The sequence below is a fragment of the Carassius gibelio genome, chromosome B2 (assembly GCF_023724105.1).
Source record: "Carassius gibelio isolate Cgi1373 ecotype wild population from Czech Republic chromosome B2, carGib1.2-hapl.c, whole genome shotgun sequence".
Lineage (NCBI taxonomy): Eukaryota > Metazoa > Chordata > Actinopteri > Cypriniformes > Cyprinidae > Carassius > Carassius gibelio.
In genome coordinates, this window is record NC_068397.1 from 14,546,485 (window position 1) to 14,572,064 (window position 25,580).

The 25,580-nt window shown below is 38.3% G+C and overlaps 1 protein-coding gene across 2 annotated transcripts in view; it reads right to left on the minus strand.

Moving 5' to 3' along the window:
• Positions 1 to 6: 6 nt before the first annotated feature.
• kifap3b (kinesin-associated protein 3b) overlaps positions 7 to 25,580 on the minus strand; it is a 32,544-nt gene continuing 6,970 nt past the window's right edge. For both annotated transcript variants that reach the window (XM_052548409.1, XM_052548406.1), the window contains exons 11-20: positions 21,841 to 21,941; positions 18,861 to 18,969; positions 18,555 to 18,667; positions 18,068 to 18,233; positions 14,660 to 14,785; positions 13,109 to 13,207; positions 11,647 to 11,732; positions 7,426 to 7,591; positions 6,982 to 7,063; positions 7 to 1,260 (exon numbers count right to left, since the gene is read on the minus strand). In XM_052548409.1, coding sequence (XP_052404369.1) covers positions 1,176 to 1,260; positions 6,982 to 7,063; positions 7,426 to 7,591; positions 11,647 to 11,732; positions 13,109 to 13,207; positions 14,660 to 14,785; positions 18,068 to 18,233; positions 18,555 to 18,667; positions 18,861 to 18,969; positions 21,841 to 21,941 — 1,133 coding nt within the window. In that variant the 3' untranslated portion in view covers positions 7 to 1,175. The remainder of the gene's footprint in view (positions 1,261 to 6,981; positions 7,064 to 7,425; positions 7,592 to 11,646; positions 11,733 to 13,108; positions 13,208 to 14,659; positions 14,786 to 18,067; positions 18,234 to 18,554; positions 18,668 to 18,860; positions 18,970 to 21,840; positions 21,942 to 25,580) is intronic.

The following is a 25,580-nucleotide window of genomic DNA, read 5'->3' on the forward strand; positions in this document are numbered from 1 at the left end:
CAGAGACAACTCGTCAGTGCGTTGTTTTATTTCTTCTGTTCGCAGTTCATCTGTCAAACTCACAGGATCATTATAGCAGCAAAGGCCAAGATGTTAGGAGGCACGTTTTGTGTCTGGAAATACAGAGCGGTCCTGAATTCACTGTGATAAATTAAAATTACAGTACTCTATACATACAACTTAAAATTGAACAAACATGCTACATCTCAATCAGAAACATAACCAAATTAAAACAACAGCATTAAATAGTACCAGAGGCAGCATTTAGCACTGTACTTAAAGTGTTATAAGACTCAACCATTTTCACAGCAATGAACCCTGGACATTATTAGGTAGTTAATTCATAAATATCTCTTGAGAGGAATAATGCCTTATATAAGCGAACAGACACAGTGTATGGTTTTGTTATACATGACAATTAGTGCAAGATATTGAGAATAAAGTGAGTGATGCTACATCATTATGAAGCTGTTAATGCAGTTATGCAGTCAACTCTGGTTAATGAGAACAGGATGAATCGGTCAATCGGTAACAATTTAGCTGATTGTAATTTAGTAAATATGAAGATGAGAACAGATTCATTGCAGTTCAATGAATATACTGTATACTATTAAAGTGCACTCCCTAAAACCTAAAAAAAAAAAAATTAAATAAAAGACTATTTTGAAACTAAAATCTAACTTTAGTTATTAGTAAGTCAGTTGTTTTACTGGTAGAAGCATGAAGCAAATTAAATTGTACCCTTTATGTCTCTCTAAGATCGCAAGATTAAGACATCTTAAACCCAAATGAAGTCAACTGAACTACAGCACTTCATAATACCCTTCATAAATAATAATACATGATATAATATAATGTACACAAATAATCTGCATGATTACACAATGCCCAACAACATATTTGCATACATTCAAACCATGAGAAAAGTCAATGTATAACTTAAATAAACATTTGAATATAAAATAACATTTTACATATTTGAATGTACATGAACTACTGATCTTTTTGTTAACGAATAAGTAAAAGTTATTAAGCATCACCAAGCATTTTACAGGGTCTCGCTAATAAACCTGCCTTTAAATCCAAGGGTGGGCTCACATTTTCTGGGTTTGAGCGTTTTCAAGGAGATAAAAGTGGTCTTGTAGAGAGCGGTGAGATGGCGTTATGCAGCAGCTCTATCTGGTGGATCCGTAGCCGTGGAAGAACGGCTCGTCAGGACGGAAGCCGTAGGCAGTGGCAGGACGGCCGTCGGATCCATTGCTGAAGAAAAACGTGAGTCAATTGAGCATAAATTCTGTTGATCGTGTTACCTCCGTTACTGTTAACATGTTACCTCTAAGAGGCACTAGATGGCCTTCTACCCTTTATACACGCATATATCATTATTTTCTACTGCTGTACAAACAATTATTGCTTACATTTTTTTGGCTGTTGTTGAAAAAAGTCTGTAAAAAGTGAAAAAAGTTTTTTCTCACATACTCATATGTTATGATTTTTATTTTTATTTTATTTTTTATCAATTTCTATGGTAGAGGTCCAAGCAACTGGACACATTTCATAACCTGACACCAATAACGATTAGTCATTAACATGTTTAAATAAGACGTGAACACAAAGAATACAATAATGCACTGACTAAGATTAAACAAAAAAAGAGTTGATTCTTGTTCTGTGATCTCCTGCTGAAGAATATTGTGTTAGAGCTTTAATTTATAATATTCTGACAAATATTTATGAGTATAAAATGAAAACGGCAAGCTTCCTTAAAACATTTACCTACTGTCCACGATAGCACAATATGGTCTGCGCTGCATGCTCTCACATAAGGCTGCCAAATGCTAATATTTCAATTCAGTGGGCATCGCATGCCAGTGTAAGCATGACCTCTTTATACTAGTTTAACATACTGCATATTATTAGCCATTGACAGTGTACAATACTGACTGTGGCATGTATTGAACATTCAAAATATTTGTTACATTATTCATGTAAATCTGATGAATTAGTATTAAAACAAAGAAACAAATGAAGATTTAACAGTGCAGAAGTGAGATTTAAACAGTAGAGATGTGACATAGAGCCAAAGTTCTGGCACAGAGTTCTGTGGTCCTAGAAACAAATTGGCGGTTGGCTCTGTCTGCCTCCCTCTAAACCAACAGGTTCAAGCCTACAGCTTTTAAATTATGAGCTGTTTGCTTTGCCCCTGTGTGCCCACACAACATTGTGTTGTTTTTAGCCTCATATGACCCCCAGTAATCAAACACAGCTCCTCTTAGCAACCCGACTCACACACTCTGCTGTCTAAAATATGTCTTTTTCCTATTGGTCTGCCAGATCTGTCAGGCTGAATTTGAAGCGCGGTTAAGAGGGATTCATTTGCGGGTCGGCGCCACCTGTAGGTGCTCCGAGCCTCTGTTTTTGACTCCAACACCTAAATTTTACCTCAGCACTTGGCCTTTCCTTAAAATCAAGTTCTTTAACAAGAAATAACGGCTCCCAGAGTTTGGGATAATCATCTACAGAGGGATAGCTTTTATTGCGCTGAGAATTTATAGCTGCGAGTTATCAAGAGTTCATTTCGCGCTTCAACTCGGTATTATCACCTCATTAATTACGAGATGATATGAACACCCGAAAAAGACACGATGTCCCTATTCTGATAAGAAAATGATTATTAATGGGAATTTATTCTGCGATTTATCTCCACGACTGACCTGGCCTGTGATCCGTGGCGAACACATTCCTGTCCAATTATGAGGCAGCCTGTCACCTCTTTCTGCACAGGGCTTCAAAACAGGGCAATAAAATCTGAGTGGGGATGGGATTGACAGCTCATAGGGAGCCAGGTCAGCCCTGACGCTCTGGGAGGGGAAACGGCCAAAGGTGCCCATAAAAAAAGACCCTTTTAACCAGACATTGTTTCATAGCTCAGAAGAGTGTGTTTGCACAGGAAACAGGTCTCGGCTCTTTTATAAAAGGACGTTTCTCCTCCTTTTTTCCCCAAGTTGTTCTCCAGCCCGTGCTTTGATCTCCCGTTCCTGTCACTTCTCTGGTTACATGCCCTACCTTGGCTGTGTCAAATCAACAGCTCCCCCTTTCTTCCCCTTCCTTTGCCTGATTGCGTCTCCACATCCCTGTTTTCTATTTTCCTCCTGCGTTCTCGTCCAAGCTCCCCAAGGCTTTATAGGGACACACAACGCAGCGCACACGGCTTGAATAAAGGCGGATTTGTCAGTATGTTGCGTGCACACAAAAGACACACACAGAGAACTGGTTTTCCTCGGGGGACATTAGAAGCCCATCTGCAGACAGTGTGTCCCGCTCGCGGTTTTACCTCGAATCAGCACCTCATCTCTCTTCATTCTCTATCTCTAGGGGTGGGAATCAGTAGGATCTGGTGTATCTAGGACACAGTGCTTTAATAATGTGTACAGTTATCAAAATATATTGTGATCTTATACTTGCTCGTTTCTCTTTCGTCAGTTCTGGATTTCTGGATATTGAACAATCACCACAGAATTCCCAAAGAATTCTATATTATATATATATATATTTTATTTTTTTTTTACACATACAATTTTCATTATTCAATCATACTTTACAACACTGATCTGGCCAATCTGATAAATTCTGATAAATTTCCATGAGTAAACCGGCATAATTGGCTTTAAAGAGGTCTTCCAAATTAGGAGTATTAATTCCCAAATATTAAAATCCAGAAATTGCTAGACGTAAGGGTGATTTTGAAATGGCTTCGGAGAAAGCACGCATATAAAAAGCTTGAGATTTGTCCAGAATAATCTTGTATTCTTTTGACTCCAGTGTCACATGATCCTTCAGAAATCATTCTAATATGGTGATTTGGTGCTCAAGAAACATTATTTATTCGTATTATAAATTATTCGAAACCACTTCAGTGGAGCTGCTCGATATTTTTATGGAAACCCTGACACATTTTTCCAGTATTTTTTGATGAATGGAACATTGTTTTTTATGTAACAGTATAAATGTTTTTTATATCAACTTTGATCAATTTAATGTGTTCTTGCTGAAAAAAAGTATTACTTTCTTCAAAAAAAAAAAAAAAATTAATAAAATAAACATATCTCATTTATCTTGCTAACCCCAAAATTTTGAACAACAGAATATGTCAAAAATGTCTCTGTTGTCATCTGATGATCATCATATTTTCTTAGTTTTGATCATAATTAACTTCTACCACACAAAGCATTAATGTCATTAAATGTGTTACAAAACAATCTTATGTACAGTACATCACTGCATGAACTGCACTGCTTGGCATGCACTGATAAAATTATATCGTACAACTTTTTTATGTCGTACAACCATAAACAAAATTTTTGATATGGCTGTAATATTTTAGTACCTGTATACCATGGGAATCTCAAGTTAATCAAATACCTGTCTCTCAGGTTGGCTCGTGAAGTAAACCACTCCAAAAAGGCCTACGTTCACACACATCATTTCACAAGCGTCTTAAGTAAAGACTGAAACTCTATTTGATTATTATGGTAACCTCTGTCACTCAGAGCTGCCCACTCAAATTAAACCATTCATCCCAGGACCCTAATGTTGCCCCCCAACCCTCTGTGTATATTTGAAATGTATCGCTTTACAAAGAGCCGCTGGAGAACTCGCCCCTCCATCTGGATCCCAGCTTCTATCCTCACCCACATGACAGCCCAGCGGCACTCAGCGCCCCAGACGTCAGTCTGCGAAGTGCCCACATCCCCACCCAGCCAAAACAAACAGGCCAACGAGCAGCGCATTCTCCATACAAAGCACACGGCGCATAATAAACACGTCCAGTGGAACAGATCGCATCAAGTACACACTATTAGGGCAAGTTTAGACCACAAGAGCTACATATCGAACACAAGTGGGGGATCTATTTCATCACAGATCAGCTCTCTGGCAAACTTAAAGAGTCAACTAGCACTAGTTTTGATGGAGAGGTGAAATGTTATTTCATCTGTGCTCATATGTATGTGTGTGTGTGTGTGTTTGTAGAGGAATGTGGATGATATATTTGGCTGCATGGAACTTGAAAGGCAAGTTTATTTTTGGGCCAAAAGAGTATCGTTGACAGAGAGAACGTCAGACAAGAGGAATATTGCCTGGCGCTTTGTTAAACAGCTGTAATCATACTGTCCAAACGATTAAAAGAAAATCACAAAGCTAAAGATGTTTAATGTTGAAGATTTAACAACGCTGTTTTATGAAGACCCAAAAACAAAACGGGTGTGAGATCACAAATACAGCAACAATGGCCTGATGGTCTATGGCAGCGGTTCTCAATTCCAGTCCTCGCGCCCCCCTGCTCTGCACATTTTTTATATCTTTCTTGTCGCTTCAGATGTTTACAGGATATTCCGCCATGATTCCAGTTCTTAGTGAAAGTATATGTTCCATTTAAAGTGCACTGAAGTGTGAGAGACATATATTGAAATAGTATTTATTTACAGAGGTATATGATGTCACACTTGTCTGTGTGTGAAGAGGTTGCACAGTGCAAATCTGTGAATGAATGTTCTAAAGTGAAGGAAACTTCAACAGATTTCCCCTGCTCAGGTGTTAACAAAGAGAGGCATGCAAAATGTGCAGAGCTGGGGGTTGCAAGGACTGGATTTGAGAACTGCTGGTGTAGGGCCTGTGCGACAAACAGATTGGCACGTCATTTTCAATGTTTGTGTTATTATGCCTTGAAAACGAAGATAACTTGTAAGAGCGCTGGAAGCATCAGTGAGAAAGGGACAATGTTGTGAACAAATCAGTTGTGTTCCATATGCCAATGTTTTCTAGCAAAAGTGTTATTTTATGGCTATTATGGAGTCTGTCTTTTTTAAGAATAACCTTTAACAAAAAGAACAAAAAACATATGCATCATAGGGGACTTAAAAAAATATGAACTACTGGTTGGTATTTGCAGCCTAAGAGAGCAAATGTGCGAATGTAAATGGCCTGGCTTGTAGAAAACAAGCTTGAGAAAGACTTCCTAGAAGATGCCAGGACAGAAAAAATATTTCATTTTGTCCCCTGAAGGCCAATTTTCTAAATCACAGTTTTCTGAACGGTTTCTTCATAATCAGTTTTACATGACCATTTTTCTGAACCATAGAAATAAAGTTGTAGCCTTTCTACAGGGTCAGTTCACCCAAAAAAGAAAACCCTGTTATTAAGTACCCAAATGTCATTCCAAATTTGTATGACTTTCTTTTTTTTTGTGCAACATAAAAGAAGATATTTTGAGAAATGTAAATAAATGTAATTTTTTTGTCAATGAGCTCCAATGTTGTTTCCAACATTCTTCTGTGTTCCACAAAAGTAGAAAAAGAAGAAAGTCACGCAGGTTTTAAAAGACATGAGAACAAGTGATTAATGTATAAATTAATTTGATTTTCAGATGAAGTATACCTTTAAGACTTCTTTATACAAATAAGCCCCATTATGATTGGGTGTCTCCGTCATAAGACATTAATATGTAAGCCATATGTTAACCTGCTCATGGATGTGACATCATTCGTTTGATATCATTAATTATTGATATGTTTCCATGATATGAACCTAACAATTAATGTGGTAGTTCTCAGTTCAGACTGCTATAGCACTATTCTTATTTGTCAGTTTTTGGTCATAACTGAGATAATTAATTATTAGTACTGTCAATTCAATGGTAAATTCAAAGTTAATTCACTGAGATTAATTATAGAAAACATTTGATTAAAAAAATGAAATACAAAGTACTCTAAATTCCTTTTAACTCCACAAGGCGAAACAAAATAGGTCACACACAACACAATTAGTATTAGGATTTTCTTAATTTAAACGTTTTTATATCATGTTAATAAATGTATTTTAATTGCCAGCCCTATCAAGTAACAAAATACATTATAAAGAGTTTTTATTACAATTGTATTTAATGCAAGGGAATGCTGATGAGGGTAACAGCTGCTCACTCACCAGGCGTTGAAGTCTCCATTCTGAGAGTGGAACTGGCTGTAGAAGTCTGGACTGAGGCCTGGCTCTGGGGCCATCATACCGTCTGCCCACACACACACACACACACACACAGAGAGAGAGTATATAGAGTAAACTAACATTCGAGACAGCGACCCAGCAGAGCCACTTCCACCAGCAGCTCTCCTCATTTATCTTCCTGACAACCTCTCACTACGACAAGCCTTTGATGACACCAACTGTACAGACGATCAAGCCAGTATACAGCATCACGATCCCCATGCAAAAATCTGGAAATCTAAATGTAAGGTTTTTAACTTCCTGTGTCTGTCAAGTTGTGGCACAGGATATCAATCAAGTTGTGTTAACTTAGAAGACAAGAGAACGCGGACTTTCTTTCGTGGTCTCAGCCATGAGTGTGTTTGGGGTGTATGTGTGTTTTCTAACCAGTGCTGTAGAAGAGATCGGGCTGCTCCAGAGCGTCCGTATCGTCTCCGTACAGGTAGGGCTCGGCGTCCTCCATCTGTCTGCTTTCTACCATCTCCAGCCACTGCGAGTTATGCCAGCGAAACTTCTCGCTTTGGATCTTCTTCCCCCACTCTTCATCATACTCCTTCGCAGAACACACACAAACATGTCTATTTATTCGCCTGAGATGTGTTACTACCCTCTAACTTAAATTATACCACACAGCTGTGCAAATTTCACGTTGTAAAGAAAAAAGCGCTGCCACTCTGTATCTCAGTGCCAGCTCTACTTCAACTCCCCACAAGAGATTTCCAGTGAATATTTGAGTGAGAGGGTCCTAAACACCGTCATGTCTGGCAATCTGCCATTTACCGTCCGGACCCTCCGCAGCAGATATATTTCATCCCACAATGAGGGCTTCTGTCTGAGCAGGGTTTTCCCTATAGGCAGTGTCTGCTGATGGTGCCACGGAGAAACAGAGCTCTGGTTGAATCCAGTGAAGTCAGTGATTAAAGGTGCAGAGCCCACAAACTGGGTGGAGTGCCACACACAACACACACCTCGCCCACAGCCGCACGCTTTCTGCTCGGCCTGCACTTCTTGGCGAGATGGGGAATCAGTTGATTTTGTGTTATTGGATTCCTTTGCCAACGCATGTCAAGAGTGTCTACATCAGTCTACCTCAATCTGAAACAGTGCTGAACTAGTGCTCTTCTGAGAGAAGCGTGACTACATAATTGGTCCTCACTTATTTAAGTCCATAAACAATTCAAATCAATCAAATCACATATACACTACTGTTCAAAAGTTTGGGGTCGGTAAGATTTTTTATGTCTTTGAAAGAAGTTTCTTGTGCTCAAAAGGGGTGCATTTATTTGAAAAATATAATAAAAGCAGTAATATTGTGCCTATGTAATATTATTTTGCCCGTGATGGCAAAACTGAATTTTCTGCAGTCATTACTCTAGTTTTGATCCTTCAGAAATCATTCTGATATGCTGATCTGGTGCTCAAGAAACATTTATTATTATTATCAATGTTGACAACATAAATATAAATCTTTTTTAACATTATAAATGTCTTTACAGGCACTTTTGATCAATTTAATGAGTCCTTGCTAAAAAAAAAACAATAATAATAATAATTGTTTCCTAATAGGGGACCAGGAGCTTATTCAGCTTTCAAGAGTCAAGAGTTCAAGAGTTAACATGAAATATAAATGACCATCAATATAAATAAGTTGAAGGGATCGCTCAATTTTTTTTTTGCAATGTACCGTATTTTTTGGACTATAAGTCACACCTGAGTATTAGTCGCTTTAGTCCAAAAATACGTCATGACGAGGAAAAAAACATATATAAGTCACACTGGACTATAAGTCACATTTATTTAGAACCAAGCACCAAGAGAAAACATTACCTTCTACAGCCGCGAGAGGGCACTCTATGCTCTCCCTTTCACGGCTGGAGATGGTAATGTTTTCTCTTGGTTAATTTCTCTCGGTTCATGTCAAATTAATTTTGATAAATAAGTCACACCTGACTATAAGTCGCAGGACCAGCCAAACTATGAAAAAAAAGTGCGACTTATAGTCCGGAAAATACGGTATGATATTATGATGGTTTTTCTATTTTCTGTTTAGCTTAGTTTTATATTACTGTTTAGTATTTATAACACCAAGGGGCCAAAATAAACCTCTCGTTTTAGGATGGAAAAGTATAGAAGTTCTAATCGGCCATGAATTATAATTTTTTTCATAACAAGAGTTGTTTTATTCATTACAACGACTTAATTTTCTTGTGATCTTAACAACAAGAGTTGTTTTTTTCATTACAACGACTTAATTTTCTTGTGATCTTAACATAACGAATTGTTTTTTAACTTACAGTCACACATCTGATGGACAGAAAAAAACGTGTGCTCTTACTGTAGGATATGTCATGGATATATCTGCAAATTTTGCTTTGCCTAGTAATAACATATACGATACATAAAGGCTGATCAATAACTGTTGATATTTCCAGAGACAGTATGCTAAACATTTTGTTTAAATGCAAACACAGACGGAGCACCTTCAGAAGGATGCAGAACTATTCTAAGATCTTTTAAAGCTGCTTGGATTCAACTCAATTTTAATTGTCCCTTTATTTTAAATAAAATTATATATAATTTGTAATTTTTTGTATTTATTATATGTTGTGACTGGTATAATGTGTGTTACAAGCTTCTGTTTGAAAACAGTGTTCATGTGTATGTGTGTGTGCAGAAAGCAATGTAAAAGATTATAAAATGAAGTAAATCTACTTATTGTTTAGCGATCACGAGGAAGGTCCTATTTTATCCCAAATATGTAAATTAAAGTGTATATACAGTATACAACACCCCATAAGTTATATTCAGGTCTATAGTGCCACCTGTTGGCACAGTTGTGCAACTTTTGTTATGACGAGATCACGAGAAAATTAAGTCATTATAACGAGAAAAACAACTCTTGTTATGTCGAGATCACAAGTACATTTAGCCGTTATAATGAGAAAGCAACTCTCATTATGTCGAGATCACGAGAAAATTAAGTCGTGATAATGAGAAAACACGAAGGAAAAATAATAATGCATGGCCGCTTAGAACTTCGTAGAAAAGTGAATTGAAATTAAACTTGAAAAATGAAAAAAGAAATTCATTAAGGTTTGGAGTTAAGGAGAACATAAATGATGAATTTGCATAAATATTTATTCTTGGGTGAACTATGCCTTTAAGAAAATTAGTTGTTTTAAATGCTTAAACTATACCAAATGATGAAGAAAATGAATGAATCTGTTACTCTCTCACAGAGCAGCAGGGAAGGGTGTCTAACATCCTTTGCACAAAGCTCATCCCATAAATAACGATTATAACGTTAAACCATCTCTTCTAAGACAAAGTATTTAACATTTAAAATACCCATACTAACTGAGGTTGAGTTTTTTTTGTTTAGTTCTGTATGGGTAGGCACAGGGTGCAGGAGGGGGGCTGCTGGAGCTCAGAGCTCAAGACCAGCTCTCTGTCCCAGCGTCTAAAGGCCCACAGAGGCGTCCTGCCGCCGCCTGCTCCGCTGAATGAAAATATGGATTAATCAGCCGAGGCCCCCTGTGGCAGAACCTAAAGTAAATAAGCCCTGCTTCTCTTTTCTCTGCTCTGTCCATTCATCATGTGGACACAGCAGCACAGAGCTACGCAGGGGCCCGGGGCTAGGAGCCTGATGCAAAGCCCAGAGGGCCAGTGAGAGTACACACTCACACAGACCTGCACCCACAATTTTAGAGGAATTGCTCACCCAAAAATGAACATTCTGTCATCAGTTACTCGCCTGTATGACTTACTTTCTTCTGTGAAATGTTAGAGTGTTTTTATTCATTAATGGCCAAAACTGTTGGGTTACAAACGTTCTTCAAAATATCTTGTTTTGCGTTCTACAGAAGAAATAATGTCATACAGGTTTGACACAACTTTAGAGTGAGTAAATGATGACAGAAGTTTCACCTTTGGGAGAACTATCCCTTTAAGTTTGTTCCAGCCTGGTTTATCACTTTATCTTAAGGGTTGTTGTTTTGCATTTGTCAACAATAAGTGATTACTGATTGTAGAAGTATTTTAATGTTTAAGCAGTTTTAATGGCTTTTAATGTCAAATTAATCAGTTACATTTTTATGAAGTTTACATATTGCATAGTGTCATCAAGCTTAATTAACTGATTATTTCCTATTATCTTTGTAAATAATTCTATCTTCAGGAACAATGCAAATTTAATTTGGTACTCTTTATTTCAATAGTCCACTTTAGAAATTCTACAAACTATATTTGCAACTACACATCAATGCCTAAGTGACTTCTAGACAGTACAATATCTAGTCGACTATCAAAATAAAGAATATGAGTTAATCTACAAAACTGTCAAAGTCTGCAGAGCCAGAGCTATACATCTGCGCTTTCTCTGTCACCACAGATAAAAACCAGATGCCACACGCATGCTTTGATGTGGCCGAGGCTTAACGAGCAGGCTAATAAAGTGAATGAAACACTTCCCCAAACAAACCTGCCTCTCAAGAGTTCACCACCAATTATGCTATCTAATGTCAGCATACATGGTCAGCAAAAACACACACAGAAGTCCGATTTGGATTTGTGGGCACATATGCAGTGGGGTTGTTTGTGAATACTTACAGCAATGATGTCCAGAGTGTTGTCACAAACCTGCCGGATCTCCACATTTTTGTCATGCATAAGGTCAATGAGGTAGGCTGGGGCCTCTTTGAATTACAGTTAAGGAGTTCATAGTCCAATTACCATAATTATTATTTTATTTTATTATAACCATGATTACTAGTGCTCACTCTTTGTTCATAAATATTTAGTAAGAGCTCTTAAGTGGCCATATTATTATTTGAGAATATTATAAATAGTTAGTATTGCGTTTTATTAAAGGTGCTGTATGTAGGATTGATACCGAGTGGTTGAACTAGGTATTGAAGTTGAACTAGGTATTGAATACTGGAGGGTTTTTTTTTTTTTTCACCCGGCCCCTCCTTCTCAGACTTGACGCACACGCAGGTTGCCAGATTGACAACACCAACATGAATGAGTGTACTTGACGATAAATAAAATGAAATACGCTGTGTTTTCCGCCAAGCGGCAACCCAGGTCACTGAAATGCAATTGGGTAAACTGTCAGTGGGTGGGTTTCACAAACCAAAATAAAAAGACTGATATTCCGGCCCAGAAAACACATTTTAAAATGAGAATAACTGACTGTAGCATTGTTTTTAAGATAAACAAGTATGTTAACTTAGCATGTTTCTTAAATATCTGCAAACATATTATGGTATTTTTATGCTTTAGTAGAGTCAAAAACGTACATGCAGCACCTTTAATTTAGTGAAGTACCCTTTTTGGCCATCTTTGCCATACAAACTATACTAAATACTAAATAGAACAACGGAGTATGAGGATGTGAGCAGCTCAGTGTAAATTTGCCATCATATGATCACAATCAAATCTGGCAAATATCTTACATTGGAGCTGAAATCTTACATTTTGTGGTCTTGGTCTTTAGACTTCTTAAAACCACATAATAATGGCCTTTGTCTGGGTTTGAGTCCCACTGGTCTGGTCTTTGGCAGTCTGATTTTAGCCTGTACTCTAAAATGTTTTGCCATGAAATTTAAAAAAATTGCTACACAGTGTAACATCAAAAATGTTATTCAATATGTCTGAATCAATAGAATAAACAGATCCATAGGGTGACAATTGCAAACTACCACTTTTTACAGCGCAGTCAAACTTGCTTTTTTAACATTCTTCTCCTTTTTGGATTTGAAAATAATTATGGATTCTTACACATTAAATTAAATTAAATTAGTGCATTTAGCAGACACTTTTATCCAAAGCGACTTACAGTGCATTCAGGGTATCAATTTTCACATATCTGGTGTTCCCGGGGAATCGAACCCCCAATTGAGCTACAGGAACACTAATTTAAACACACATATCTGCAATATTCAAAACTGAATAACCCAAAAGTATCAAAGCACCAGTGAACACAGGCCAAACAGCCGTCAAAGACCAATCACAAAACATCTGCCCAGATAAACATACACAGAAAACCAATTTATTTTAGTTAGGATACGAGTGTCCTTAATGATGACATCTCTGGTGGCCTGGTGGAAGACCATCTGGTAGAAGACGTAGATGATCTGACACACAAATTCATCGTCTTCCTGTTGGGCTGGTAACAACGACACAAGCAGATGAAGAAAATTACTTTGGCATCACAAAATCAAACATTTTGCTTCATATAAAGTAGAATTGGACCGAAAATATTTCCTCACGGACATATATTATTATATGAAAGCATAATCGTTTCCTCATCACGAGAACATCTGCACGTCAGCATTAAGCAGAAATGTGATACAGCAAACCAACAAAACGCACACTCCAGTGCAGCCGCGTAGCCATTTCCTATCCGATGGTGCCTGTTCATGCGAGCTGACGTTCAAAACCTCCTCCGGTGGATCATGTTTATGTATGAAGGCTCTCGTGAGAAGCCGCCATTTGGCGAAAGTATCAACTTCTCCTCTGAAATGATACAGAAAGCTCCTATGGAGGACTGTGCGGTTGTAGCTGCCCCCTTTAATAAAAGCCTTTATTTCAATTTCGATCTGGCTCAGAACGCTCTCGTCCCCTGGGATGGAAATTCCTTCAGAAGAATGATAGCAAAGAGGCTAGCTGCTCCATGGGACCAGAAACCGAATACCGCTACAGCAAGGAGCTGCACAAGCTTTGCACAAGCTACAAATAACATCACAGAGAACATGTCAGCGCCTCTTCAGATGAGAAAGAGCCGGTGAATGAGTATACGAACATAAGTGCTGAAATGTTATGTATAAATAAAACAATACCCAAGCATCTGTCTATGTGGCGTCGCCAAATAATGCCTATCACGAGGAAAACAATTAGATTTGTCACTGCATTGTTGTGATCAAAGTTATAAAATATTATATTGCATGTAGTGCAAAAACATTTCAGATGTTGAATTTCATGTAATGGAAACCACTGTGTCTGGAGTGGGGGAAAAAGTTGTCAAGTATCTTTCCTTTTTCTCTTTGAGAGGAGCTGTATATGTTGGGACGGTCGCTAGTTTGGCCCTCCACCTTCTTGGCTCCTAAACATTTATTCTTTTTATGGCAAGGAAGAGCCCCGCCATCAGGCATGTATTGAAATGAGGGCTCACATTGAGCAGAACCAGCAAATCTGATGCATGCCATGAACCTGGTGCTTTCCTGTTCCTGAAAACACTGTCACTTCCCAGCACATAATGCACAAAGCATGTGGCCCACGCAGCCATGGCCTGTTTATTTATTCTAATTTAATATTAGTTTAGTCTAAATAAACTCTTCAAAACTCATTTCATCAGATCACATTAGGGAAGATAAAGCATGCCAAATTGAAATCTGGTATTGAGCGGCTACAGACATGCAAAGCAGGGGGGCAGCTGTTGCGATTCGGCCAAACTAAAGTAGAAATCAAAACAGCACTGATCTTTTTCTCTGGAATTTAGGTTAGCGATTATGAAAAAGATTTTGTGTCGAGAGGTTTTTGGAGATCTGTTTGTTTCTTTAAGCACTCATGCTCTGGCTTAATGCTAATAAATGTGTGTAAGTGTTGGCAGCGCGCTTACCATTTAGCAGCTCAATAAGAGCAGGAATAATGCCAGACTTAGCCAGCATGACGGCACAGGAATCATCCATTGACACCGTACCGATCATGATCACCACCTCCAGGATCAGGTCATCCTCTGCTGAGCCTGAAACTCAGAGGTTAAAGGTCAAGTCTGGTTTGGCATAAGGAAAAATGCTATTTCATACTACTCCAATAAGGAATGGCAATGAATGACAAGAAATAATTAGTGGCCAGAGAAATAATTTCACTTGGAGTCAATAAACGATTAACACTCTCCGCCCTGCGGATGAATAAATCATTCTATTGTACTATTAATGCTATAATGCTACGAGTAATTCCTAAATATAAATGTAGTGAAGTCTTGGAAAATCTTGAAAGTTTGTGTGCATTGAGAATCATATTTTTTTTTACTAAAGTCCAGGTAACACTCATTTTACATGCAGCACTTATGTGCTGCCATTCTCAACTCCGTCAAATTAAAATCTGGTGCACCGTCAAAATTAAACTTGAACGCATTGACGCTAATATTTGAAAAATGCCAAATATCAGCCGATATATTGGCCTTGGTGATATATATTTTGATGTTTTGCACTTGGCAATATATATTTTGCGCTTGGTGATATATATTTTGATATTTTGCACCTCAAACACATCGCCCAAATACAAAAACTTACTGGCTGATGCCGATATTTGAAAAAAGCCAAATATCTGCCAAAATATCTGCTTTGGCGATATATAGGTCAACCAGTATGCTTGACATTCAATATTTTAAATTGGTAATTTAAAATACTCCATCTAAAACTTTTAATCAGCATTTTAAACAATTCTACAGTTCATACCAGTTTTTTGAGTTAATAGTAGTTAAGAGACTACACAGACTACTTGTATTTTTTTTAATGATTTGTCACACACAGGAACATTTAATGAACAGACAAAAGATGATGAAAAATTTGTCAAGTATGTGATCTAGCACCTTGAGGTCATCAAAAAAAAAGGCCCAATTTCAGTCATACAGTGTAGTAGAGCTATAGTCAAGTCCAGCTTTGTCGAGTCCAAGAGAAGTCCAAGACCAGGACTAGTCGAGACCGAGTCAAGACCAAGTCTAAAGGTTTGAGTCCAAGTCAAGTGCAAGTCCAAATGAAAAAAAAAAAAAAAAAAAGAATCCTCTTCAAGACCACATACTTAAAGCTGCGGTAGGTAACTTTTGAAGCTCTAGCGGTTAATAAACAGAACTGCTTGTGTCTTGCGGAAGAACATCGTAGCCGGAACTACTTCTCTCTGTTTATGTCTATGAAGAATCACAAAGGTGCTGGGTTACTCCGCCGCGGTACCCCCGAAGCAATCTAAAATAGTCTGAATATAAACACTTATTATATGTGCACCCTAGTGATTCAGGACAAGCCAAAAACACGGTTTGTAAAATGGATTCATGGTGTACTTGCTTATTATATACATTTTTCTACATTTTGAACACAAACAAAGTTACGGACCGCAGCTCTGATTGGTTGTTTCTTAACGGGAGCGGTCAGTAACTGCAAATGGCAATAGGACCACTGGGAGGAGCCAGAGGAGCTTGATTTTTTCACAGATTATCTGTCTCATATTCTACTGTCAGGACATAATCACAGGTTTAACAAATATGTAAAAAATATATTTTTACAAAAATTACCTACTGCAGCTTTAACTACTGATAATGTATGTGATGTGAGAGACAACATATCTCCTATTCTAAGAAAATAATTTTACATGATTATTTTTGATGATCAAAAAGCATGTGCCAATTAACAACTCTGTAGGTGGGGGGTCTCCAAACTAGATCCTGGATGGCCAATGTCCTGAAAGTTTAGCTCCAACTGGCCTTAACACACCTATCTGGAAGTTTCTAGTGTGTCTAGTAAGAGCTTGATTAGCTGGTTTTAGTGTTGTCACGGTACCAATATTTCAATATTCGGTACGATACCAGTGAAAATCCACGGTCCTCTGTGCCAATTTCGCTACCACAGAAAAACACAAAAATATGCTAAAAAAGAAAAAAAAGAAAAGACTTTTTATCACTAAAAATAAAACCAATCCCATTCTTTATATCTTTAAACAAGATTCACCCAAATTTAATTTGTCTTTTAATTAATTAAATTTTAACAAATTGTATTTTTTGGTAAATAAAGGGGATTTGCTATTAAAATTAAAACATGGAAAAAATATTGTGTGATTTATTTTTTATTTTTATTTATGTAAAAACGAACTTATTTTGACGGGTCAGCGTGAATACCTTTAAATTGACACTGGTTTTACTCAAATGAAATGGTAAAATGCTTGTGAAGTGACTGTTTATGTATTTATGTCCTCATTGAGACGGCAGATGCTGAAATTACTGCAAGCGTCACGTGCTTCAGTCTATGTAGTAAACAAACCATTCATTTTTTCACACTGAGACGTGCAGAACATGCAGGATTCATATTTCAACCAACTTTTATGGCTTAACATTAACAGATACTGGTCCAAATGGAGATTTGATTGGATTAATTTATGCTAACTTTTACAAATTCTGTGACTGTCCATATTAAAATATAAGTTTCATTTTCATGACTGGATTTTGAGATTCCGTCTGCGTTTTCTGCTTCGCGGAAATCATAGCGCTGTGTGCGTCAAGAACCGGGTTGAGCGGGTACTCGGTACCATCGGTAGTTAAAGAAATCTGGTACTGTGACATTTTCATTTTTTTAGTATCAACTTGGTCCCGAAGTACCGGGTCTTTTGACAACACTAGCTGGTTCAAGTGTGTTTAATTAGGGTTGGAGCTAAACTCTAAAGGACACTGGTACTCTAAGACCGAGTTTGGAGCTGTAGGGTCAAATCATTTTTTTAATGTATTTTATTTACATTTTATTTACTCTATAATGCTGCTGTCTGCTGACATAATGTCTGTGGTCAAAAATTTAAATGACTGATGCCTTGGCGCAGCACACACAAACGCAAAGCTCGGGATATGACAAATGCACACGATTAAGGCTAGAAGGGATACGTTTGGCTCTACTGGGCATGCGCACATAAATACAGCCTAATTTTTGTCATACTGTACAACATTAATTAGTATTTCATTATTGTAAAGGGTAAGTTTAAGGCTGGGGTAGGTGTAGACATTAATAATACACAATCTAACAGGTAGAAAATTTAATTAGAAACATTTAAACTTTCCAGAACCCAGCAAGTGCACCGCTTTCATGCTTCATTCTTTCCCGTAACAAAATTGAAAGCTATGCCAAGATGGAAAAACAGCTGATAAAAGCTGTAAAAGGCTAGCCATTTTTTTAAATGAATTTATCACTGTACTGTATGTAGTAGGCTTTATATTAGCTTTCCATTACAAATAGGTCCTGAAACACAAACAGGTACAGGTTAACTTTACCGGGTTTGAGGTGGTCTTTGAGGTAGGGCACCAGGTTGTACTCTTTCAGCAGGAGCTCCCAGTCCAGGTCAGGTACGGTGAGGTTTGCCATTGTACCCAAGCACTCAATAACAAACTCTTCTTCACCCTCCTGCTTGATCTGAGCTGCCAGATCACCCACATATTCCTGAAGGGTAAATTACAAAATCTCTTTAGCTAATCATTTACCACAGGAATTCCCAACCTGTAAGATAATTTAGGATTTCAATTTTTGCTTTATGAAATTACAAATTTAATTTATTTGGGCAATCAAATACATAACAGAATACTACAAATAAATAAATATAACATTTAATTTGTAATTCTTTTATCATTATTATTTATCGTTCACAGTATGCATTGTTAATTTGTAGTGAATATCAACACAATGCTAAATTATGCCTTTATGTTTTCAGTAAGTAATGTGAAATTTGTGACTGATAATGAAATGGCAGAATATTAAAATTACAATGAAGAGCTGTTTCAGAGGTCCATCGTGCTGTGAGATGTTCCTAATCATTTTCATCAGCAGCGGGTCCTTCAGTTTCAATGCTCTTTTCATCAGCATCTTCAATCCATTACCTGCAGGGCAAATACACAACTAACCACGATCAGCCAGAGATTGATCATAAATTTGAACAGATTCCATTTACTATTAATTACAGAAAAGCAACAGCTGTCACTGGTGTGTGACAGTATACTTTATTACATGTAAACACAGATGTTTTGGACATGTTGCATGTTAATCCAGAAGAAATTAGATTCAGGCTCTCACCCTCACAAATAATCTGAGCATTAGTCTCGTTAGCAGCCAGGTTGATGCAGAATGAAATGAGCTCACTGTCGATTCTCTCTTCTCCATGTTCAAAGAGCATTTGCATGAGCTGTTCACACACAAAACAGGATTTCAATTAAAATGACTATACCCAGGATATCAAAATGAAAACATATTTTTCTGTAGAGAAAGAAAGTGATGTGACATACACAGCCAAGTATGGTGACACATACTCAGAATTCGTGCTCTGCATTTAACCCATCCAAAGTGCACACACACAGCAGTGAACACACACACACACTGTGAACACACACCCGGAGCAGTGGGCAGCCCGGGGAGCAGCTGGGGGTTTGATGCCTTGCTCAAGGGAACCTCAGTTGTGGTATTGCCGGCCAGAGACTCGAACCCACAATCTTAGGGTTAGGAGTCAAACTCTCTAACCACTAGGCCACAACTTCAATTTCCAAACATTAATTTTGCCATTAATTGTAATAATCCAATGAGATTTTTCTTTGAACAAGGAGTCTGACAACAGCCAGTGCTCCAGACAGAGATCTGACCTCATCATCATCCAGTCTGTCTGGAGTTATATGAAGAAACTTGACAGACTCAATCCAGAAGAACAGTGGAAATTTCTCCAAGACACTTCAAGAAACCTACCTGCAATGCTGTTAGGCAAGTTTTAGGCACTTGTGTAAAAATGTTGAAAAATGAGGATGCTGTGAAAAATAATGTCATTTATAGATTTCTTTATCAATTACCTTCTATTAAGTAAATTAAATCTACATTTGGTGTTACCATACTTTGCTTTAATACTTTTGCCCTAGGTGCACTAGCACATAGTTGAATAGTTGCACATTAAGGTAGCTTTGCAAGTAGGTCTCCTGAAGCATTTTGCTGCCACAGTTCTTCAGGATTTAACTAGTGAAAATACTAGTGTTCTAATAATTTTGTCCACCACTGTATTTAGCCAAATCTGACCCTTTTAGACCAGTTTAGTCCTTTCAGTTCACTTATGACAGACACCATGATTCAATTTCACCTATAAACTTTTGTGATTCCAAATGTAAATAAGTACTAAAGAATCAGAACATTAATGTATAATTAAATAAGATCATCTAAGCCCAGAATAGTTTGTCTCTCTCACATCAGGGCTCATGTGTGGTTTCCAAACGTCCTCAGAGAGTGATGTCACAATGGGCCTATTGAAGCACATTTCAAAACTGAGGAGTAATGCATGTGGAGTATCGTGCAACAATCAGACGGAAAACAAAAGAGAAATAAATGATGAAAGAGATGGTTCCTGACAGGGAGAATTATTAGTGCTGTCACTGTTGGCGGAAGGATTGCTATTTGTGTTTTTATTCAAAAGCCAGAGAGAGTTGAGACAATATCCCACAGTCCGCTTCAATCAGGTCAATGCTGCAGCTGATAACGGCCCAATGAGGGAGACTTGGCAGGCCTGTCTTAAGGAGATAACTGATTCCACACATGTGGTTAAAAAGAGTGATGAGGAGATGAACAGATGATGATAGAGGAGGCTCCACTGGCCGCATTGGGCATGGGCCACGGTATGGGCCAGTTGGATGTTACACAGGAAGGCACGACCAGACCAAGCAGGCCTGTGAAGAGGCAGCAGCGAGCAATCAGGCCTTCCCCATATTGAGTATCACATAACCTGAGACCAGGCCTCCAAATCACACAGTCTAGACTCACTGGCACCTGCTTGCTCCTATTTACCAGCAACGGGAGGCCCTGCCTCGTACCCCTGAGTCATCCCCTCCCTCCCACCTCCGTCTTCACAAGCCCTGCAAGCATTTCCTCACACACACACACACCTCACAGCTTTGAGTAATTATAGCAAGACCCTTTTGTGGCAGAGGAATGGGTCCAATGCCGGGCCTCTCCTCTCCTCACCAGTCCAGAACCCAGAGCAGCGAGGCCGTTTGATCTATATCCTAAATCCTCCCTTACAGAAGAGGGTCCAGGCTGACTGCCAGCACAGACCTGAGGGACCCTAGATCCACAGACACCAACAGACACACTGAGGGGAGTCTTCAAAACAAGAAAGAAAGGACAAAAATCTAAAGAACCAATGAAAGATTAAACAAATGAATAAACAACTGTAAGAAATAATGAATAAACAAAAGAACAAAGGACAAAAAGAGAAAAGAACAAAGAATCAGAAACAAAAACAAAAGAAAGAACAAAGGAAAGAAAGTTAGAAAAGAAAAAGAACAAAGAAACATAAACAAAAACAAAAGAAAGAACAAAGAAAACAAAGTGAGAAAAGAATGAAAGTAAGAAAGAAAGAAGGAAAGAGAGAAAGAAAGAAAGAAAGAAAGAAAGAAAGAAAGAAAGAAAGAAAGAAAGAAAGAAAGAAAGAAAGGCATTGCAGATACCTCCCTAAAGAGTCCCACAGCTTTTCTGACATCATACCCCTACTGTCTCCAGGCGGATTGGCGGAGCGATTAGGTTGAGGAATTTAACTTTTTTTTTACAAGCATCTGGTAGGCATTTTCACCCAATTAGAGAAGACAAGCATTTTAAAGATGACAACGCTCGGGCAGAAGTTGTTTCAGAGAAATTGTACCCAGGCAATTGCTGGTGACCTCACGGAGGCCCCCCTCCAATTAAATTAGCTCTGTTATCTCATTAACGCCACGTGAGAGAAAGACAGCGCAGCAATTAGCTCACTTTACAACATACATGACACACCACAGCAGCAAAAACATGTTTCAAATAGCACAGTACAAAATACCTTTTAGTACTTGTACAGTACAGTATACATACACACACACAGGATAAGTTACGGGATAAATACTGTATTTGGTTATTTTAAATGTTTTGTAATGTTTCTTTATATCATAACCTTTGTATTGGGCAACATGTGGAATATCTAATTAATAAAAAAAATAACGAAGAGAATTAAATATGAAAAGCCCCAATCTAAAGTGAATAAAGTGAAGAAAACGCTCACCTGAGGAATGCAGTCAGTATACGCAAACATGGATTTAGATTTGTCATCCACGCTGATGTGGTAGAGGATACGCATCGCTACGTGCTTGTACTTGTCATCACCTAAAAAAAAAAAGATGAGGCAAAAAAACTTCAGAGAGATTCACAACGCATGTAAACTTTCAGAGCGCTATCTAAATTGATCAGTCGTGGTCAGTTAGATAATGTATTTACACTGGCTCGTGCAGAGAGCGAATCATCCATCACAGAGATTATAGATAAGAGCATGTGGGGTATGTGATTACAATCCAAAATCATTCCACAGGGGAAACGACTGCAGATACACACGCACCAAGCACACTCACACTTCTCCTTTCAAACACTCTCATCAATAACGCTTTACCGCCTCCTCCTCTTCTTCCCTAATGCTGATACTCCCCTGTGAGATAGGAAACACTCAGATAGAGCAATGGGATAATCAGTCATTATGAGTCTGACCGAGGCAGTCGGGACCCGAGACACTCTAGCACACATTATCACATCAGCGATTAGAAGCAGATGTGACCGCTAGGGATATCAGGATGAAAAAGAAAGAGAGCGGAGTAGGTAAAGAAGAGGTTTGCTTGGTTTGTTTAATTGGGGGCACAGGAGGAGGCATATATTTTAGTGGCAGTAATAAGCGAGGGCCGTCCTGGGCGGGCCCTCATGTGCTACTCATTAGCGGCCGCAGGCACCACTGACCCACGTCGCTGTCTCACCTCAGCGAGAGTAAGCGGAGACGGACGGACTTTACGACGGCAGCCAGGCAGCTCTTAAACGCAGCCCTAACTGCTGAAGCGTAAATGGCTAACCCGCTGAAAAAATGTGCAATTAAGCCCTTAGATGTAATCAAAGGAAGGATTTACAAAGCAGCTTCGATGCAGAGGTGTCACCCGAGCCGATCAGGAAAAGAGACGCATGTCACATGCATCAAATTACCAGAAATATTGTGGTTGATGCCTGTCAGAGATGCATAAAAAGTACTGTTGGATGAAAATGAAAACAGACACAAAGAGGAATTATTCTCCTATGACATGACTAGCTGAACTCATAATCACTGGGTAAATGTGTTTGGCTTTGCTCGATTCGGGATATCTGATAGAATGGCCATAACTTAAGCCAAAGCTCCATCATCTGCACCTGCACCAGCTTCTGCCAAAGCAGGTTTTTGGTTTCAGTGTAACTGTATATTCTGTATATTTTATATTCTGCAGCTTGTAAAGACAATCATTCTGTTGTAGATCATATGTTGGTTTTCAAACATTTCAACATGATACTGATTTTCCAGCGCAAATCCTTGGATGCAGCCTTAAATAGTCTCTTTCTAGTTTGAAGATGAGAGTGTATAATACACATCTAAAGATAACTTTAATTTAGTAACCTTACAATTATAATTTTTCCATTAAATTCTGTCATGCAAGTTTTCTCTCATTTCGTCCTGGGCCAAAATTGTAATTTCAAATGGAAAAGAGGAAAATTCTATTATCCAGATGGTTTTTAATCTACTGGTTTAAGAAAGTAACATATCTGGGCTTGAATAAGATGCGCAAGGAGTTGGTCTACAATATTCTTAAAATCGGGTGTTTTCAAATATGTCCACCTATTAAAAAGGTGGTAGAGAGTGCACAGAAAATTAAAGAGGAGCAAAAATATATATTTTAAGGCTGTCAAACTTAACTTAAGAAATAAAGTAAATGTATTTAACATTATTTATCATTTTTCAACAAATTTGCCAAATTTGACACTATTACTGTTTTTTATTTTATTTTAACAAACTGTTGTAAATTATGTGATTAATACAGTGTCTGTTTGAATTAACTCATAGCCTCAGTTTTTAAACAGTGAGAAATAAAAAACTAAATAATTTACACACAGGTGCATCTCAATAAATTTGAATGTAATGGAAAAGTTAATTTGTCAAATAAATTCAATGCACACAGACTGAAGAAGTTTAAAGGGGGGTGAAATGCTATTTCATGCATACTGAGTTTTTTACACTGTTAAAGAGTTGGATTCCCATGATAAACATGGACAAAGTTTCAAAAATTAAGTTGTACGTTTGAAGGAGTATTTTTGTTGCAAAAATACACCTTCCGGTTTGTCACAAGTTTCGGAAAGTTTTTTTCGAGTATGGCTCTGTGTGACGTTAGATGGAGCGGAATTTCCTTATATGAGTCCTGAGGCACGTCTGCCAGAAGAGCGCGCGCTCCCGTATAGCAGAGACATTCACTGATCAGAGCGAGAGACCGAATTGTCACAAAAGAAGTGTGTTTTTGGTTGCCAGGGCAAGACAACCCTGCACAGATTACCAAAAAAAAAAAACAGCATTAAGGGACCAGTGGATGGAGTTTATTTTTACAGAGCATCAACGGAGTTGTGCAAGTGTTTGTGTTTGTTCGCTGCATTTCAAAGATGCTTGTTTTACAAACAAGGCCCAGTTTGACGCCGGATTTGCATATCGCTTATTTCTTAAGGATAATGCAGTCCCAACGAAAAAGGGTCACGATCGTGTGTTGGAACCGCAGGCGGTGAGTAAAACTGCTTAAAATATCTCTGTGTTGTTAACTTAACTATCGGTACAGACTATCTTTCTCTTATAAATATAATAAAACTAAAGACTTTTTGGAGTTATGAAGGATGCAGTACTACTCTATAGGTACTCAAGATTAACAGGATATTGAGTGAAAATGAGCATTTCACCCCCCCTTTAAGTCTTTGGTTCTTTTAATTGTGATGATTTTGGCTCACATTTACCAAAAACCCACCAATTCACAATCTCAACCAATTTGAATATAATGACATGGCAATCAGCTAATCAACTCAAAACACCTGCAAAGGTTTCCTGAGCCTTCAAAATGGTCTCTCAGTTTGGTTCACTAGGCTACACAATCATGGGGAAGACTGCTGCTCTGACAGTTGTCCAGAAGACAATCATTGACACCCTTCACAAGGAGGGTAAGCCACAAACATTCATTGCCAAAGAAGTTGGCTGTTCACAGAGTGCTGTGTCCAAGCATGTTAATAGAGAGTTGAGTGGAAGGAAAAGTCTGGAAGAAAAAGATGCACAACCAACTGAGAGAACCACAGCCTTATGAGGATTGTCAAGCAAAATTGATTCAAGAATTTGAGTGAACTTCACAAGGATTGGACTGAGGCTGGGGTCAAGGCATCAAGAGCCACCACCAAACTGACTACAGTTGTCGTATTCCTCTTGTTAAGCCACTCCTGAACCACAGACAATGTCAGAGGTGTCTGATCTGGACTAACGAGAAGAAGAACTGGACTCTTGCCCAGTGGTCCAAAGCCCTCTTTTCAGATGAGAGCAAGTTTTGTATTTCATTTGGAAACCAAGATCCTAGAGTCTGGAGGAAGGCTGGAGAAGTTCATAGCCCAAGTTGCTTGAAGTCCAGTTTTAAGTTTCCACAGACTGACGATTTGGGGTGCAATGTCATCTGCTGGTGTTGGTCCATTGTGTTTTTTTTAAAACTAAAGTCACTGCACCCACCTGCACACACTGCCAAAATCACCAAAAATTGGTTAAATGACCATGGTGTTGGTGTGCTTGCCTGGCAGCAAACTCACCAGACCTGAACTCCATAGAGAAACTATGGGGCATTGTCAAGAGGAAAATGAGAAACAAGAGACCAAACAATGCAGATGAGCTGAAGGCCACTGTCAAAGAAAGCTGGGCTTCCAGACCACCTCAGCAGTGCCACACATGTA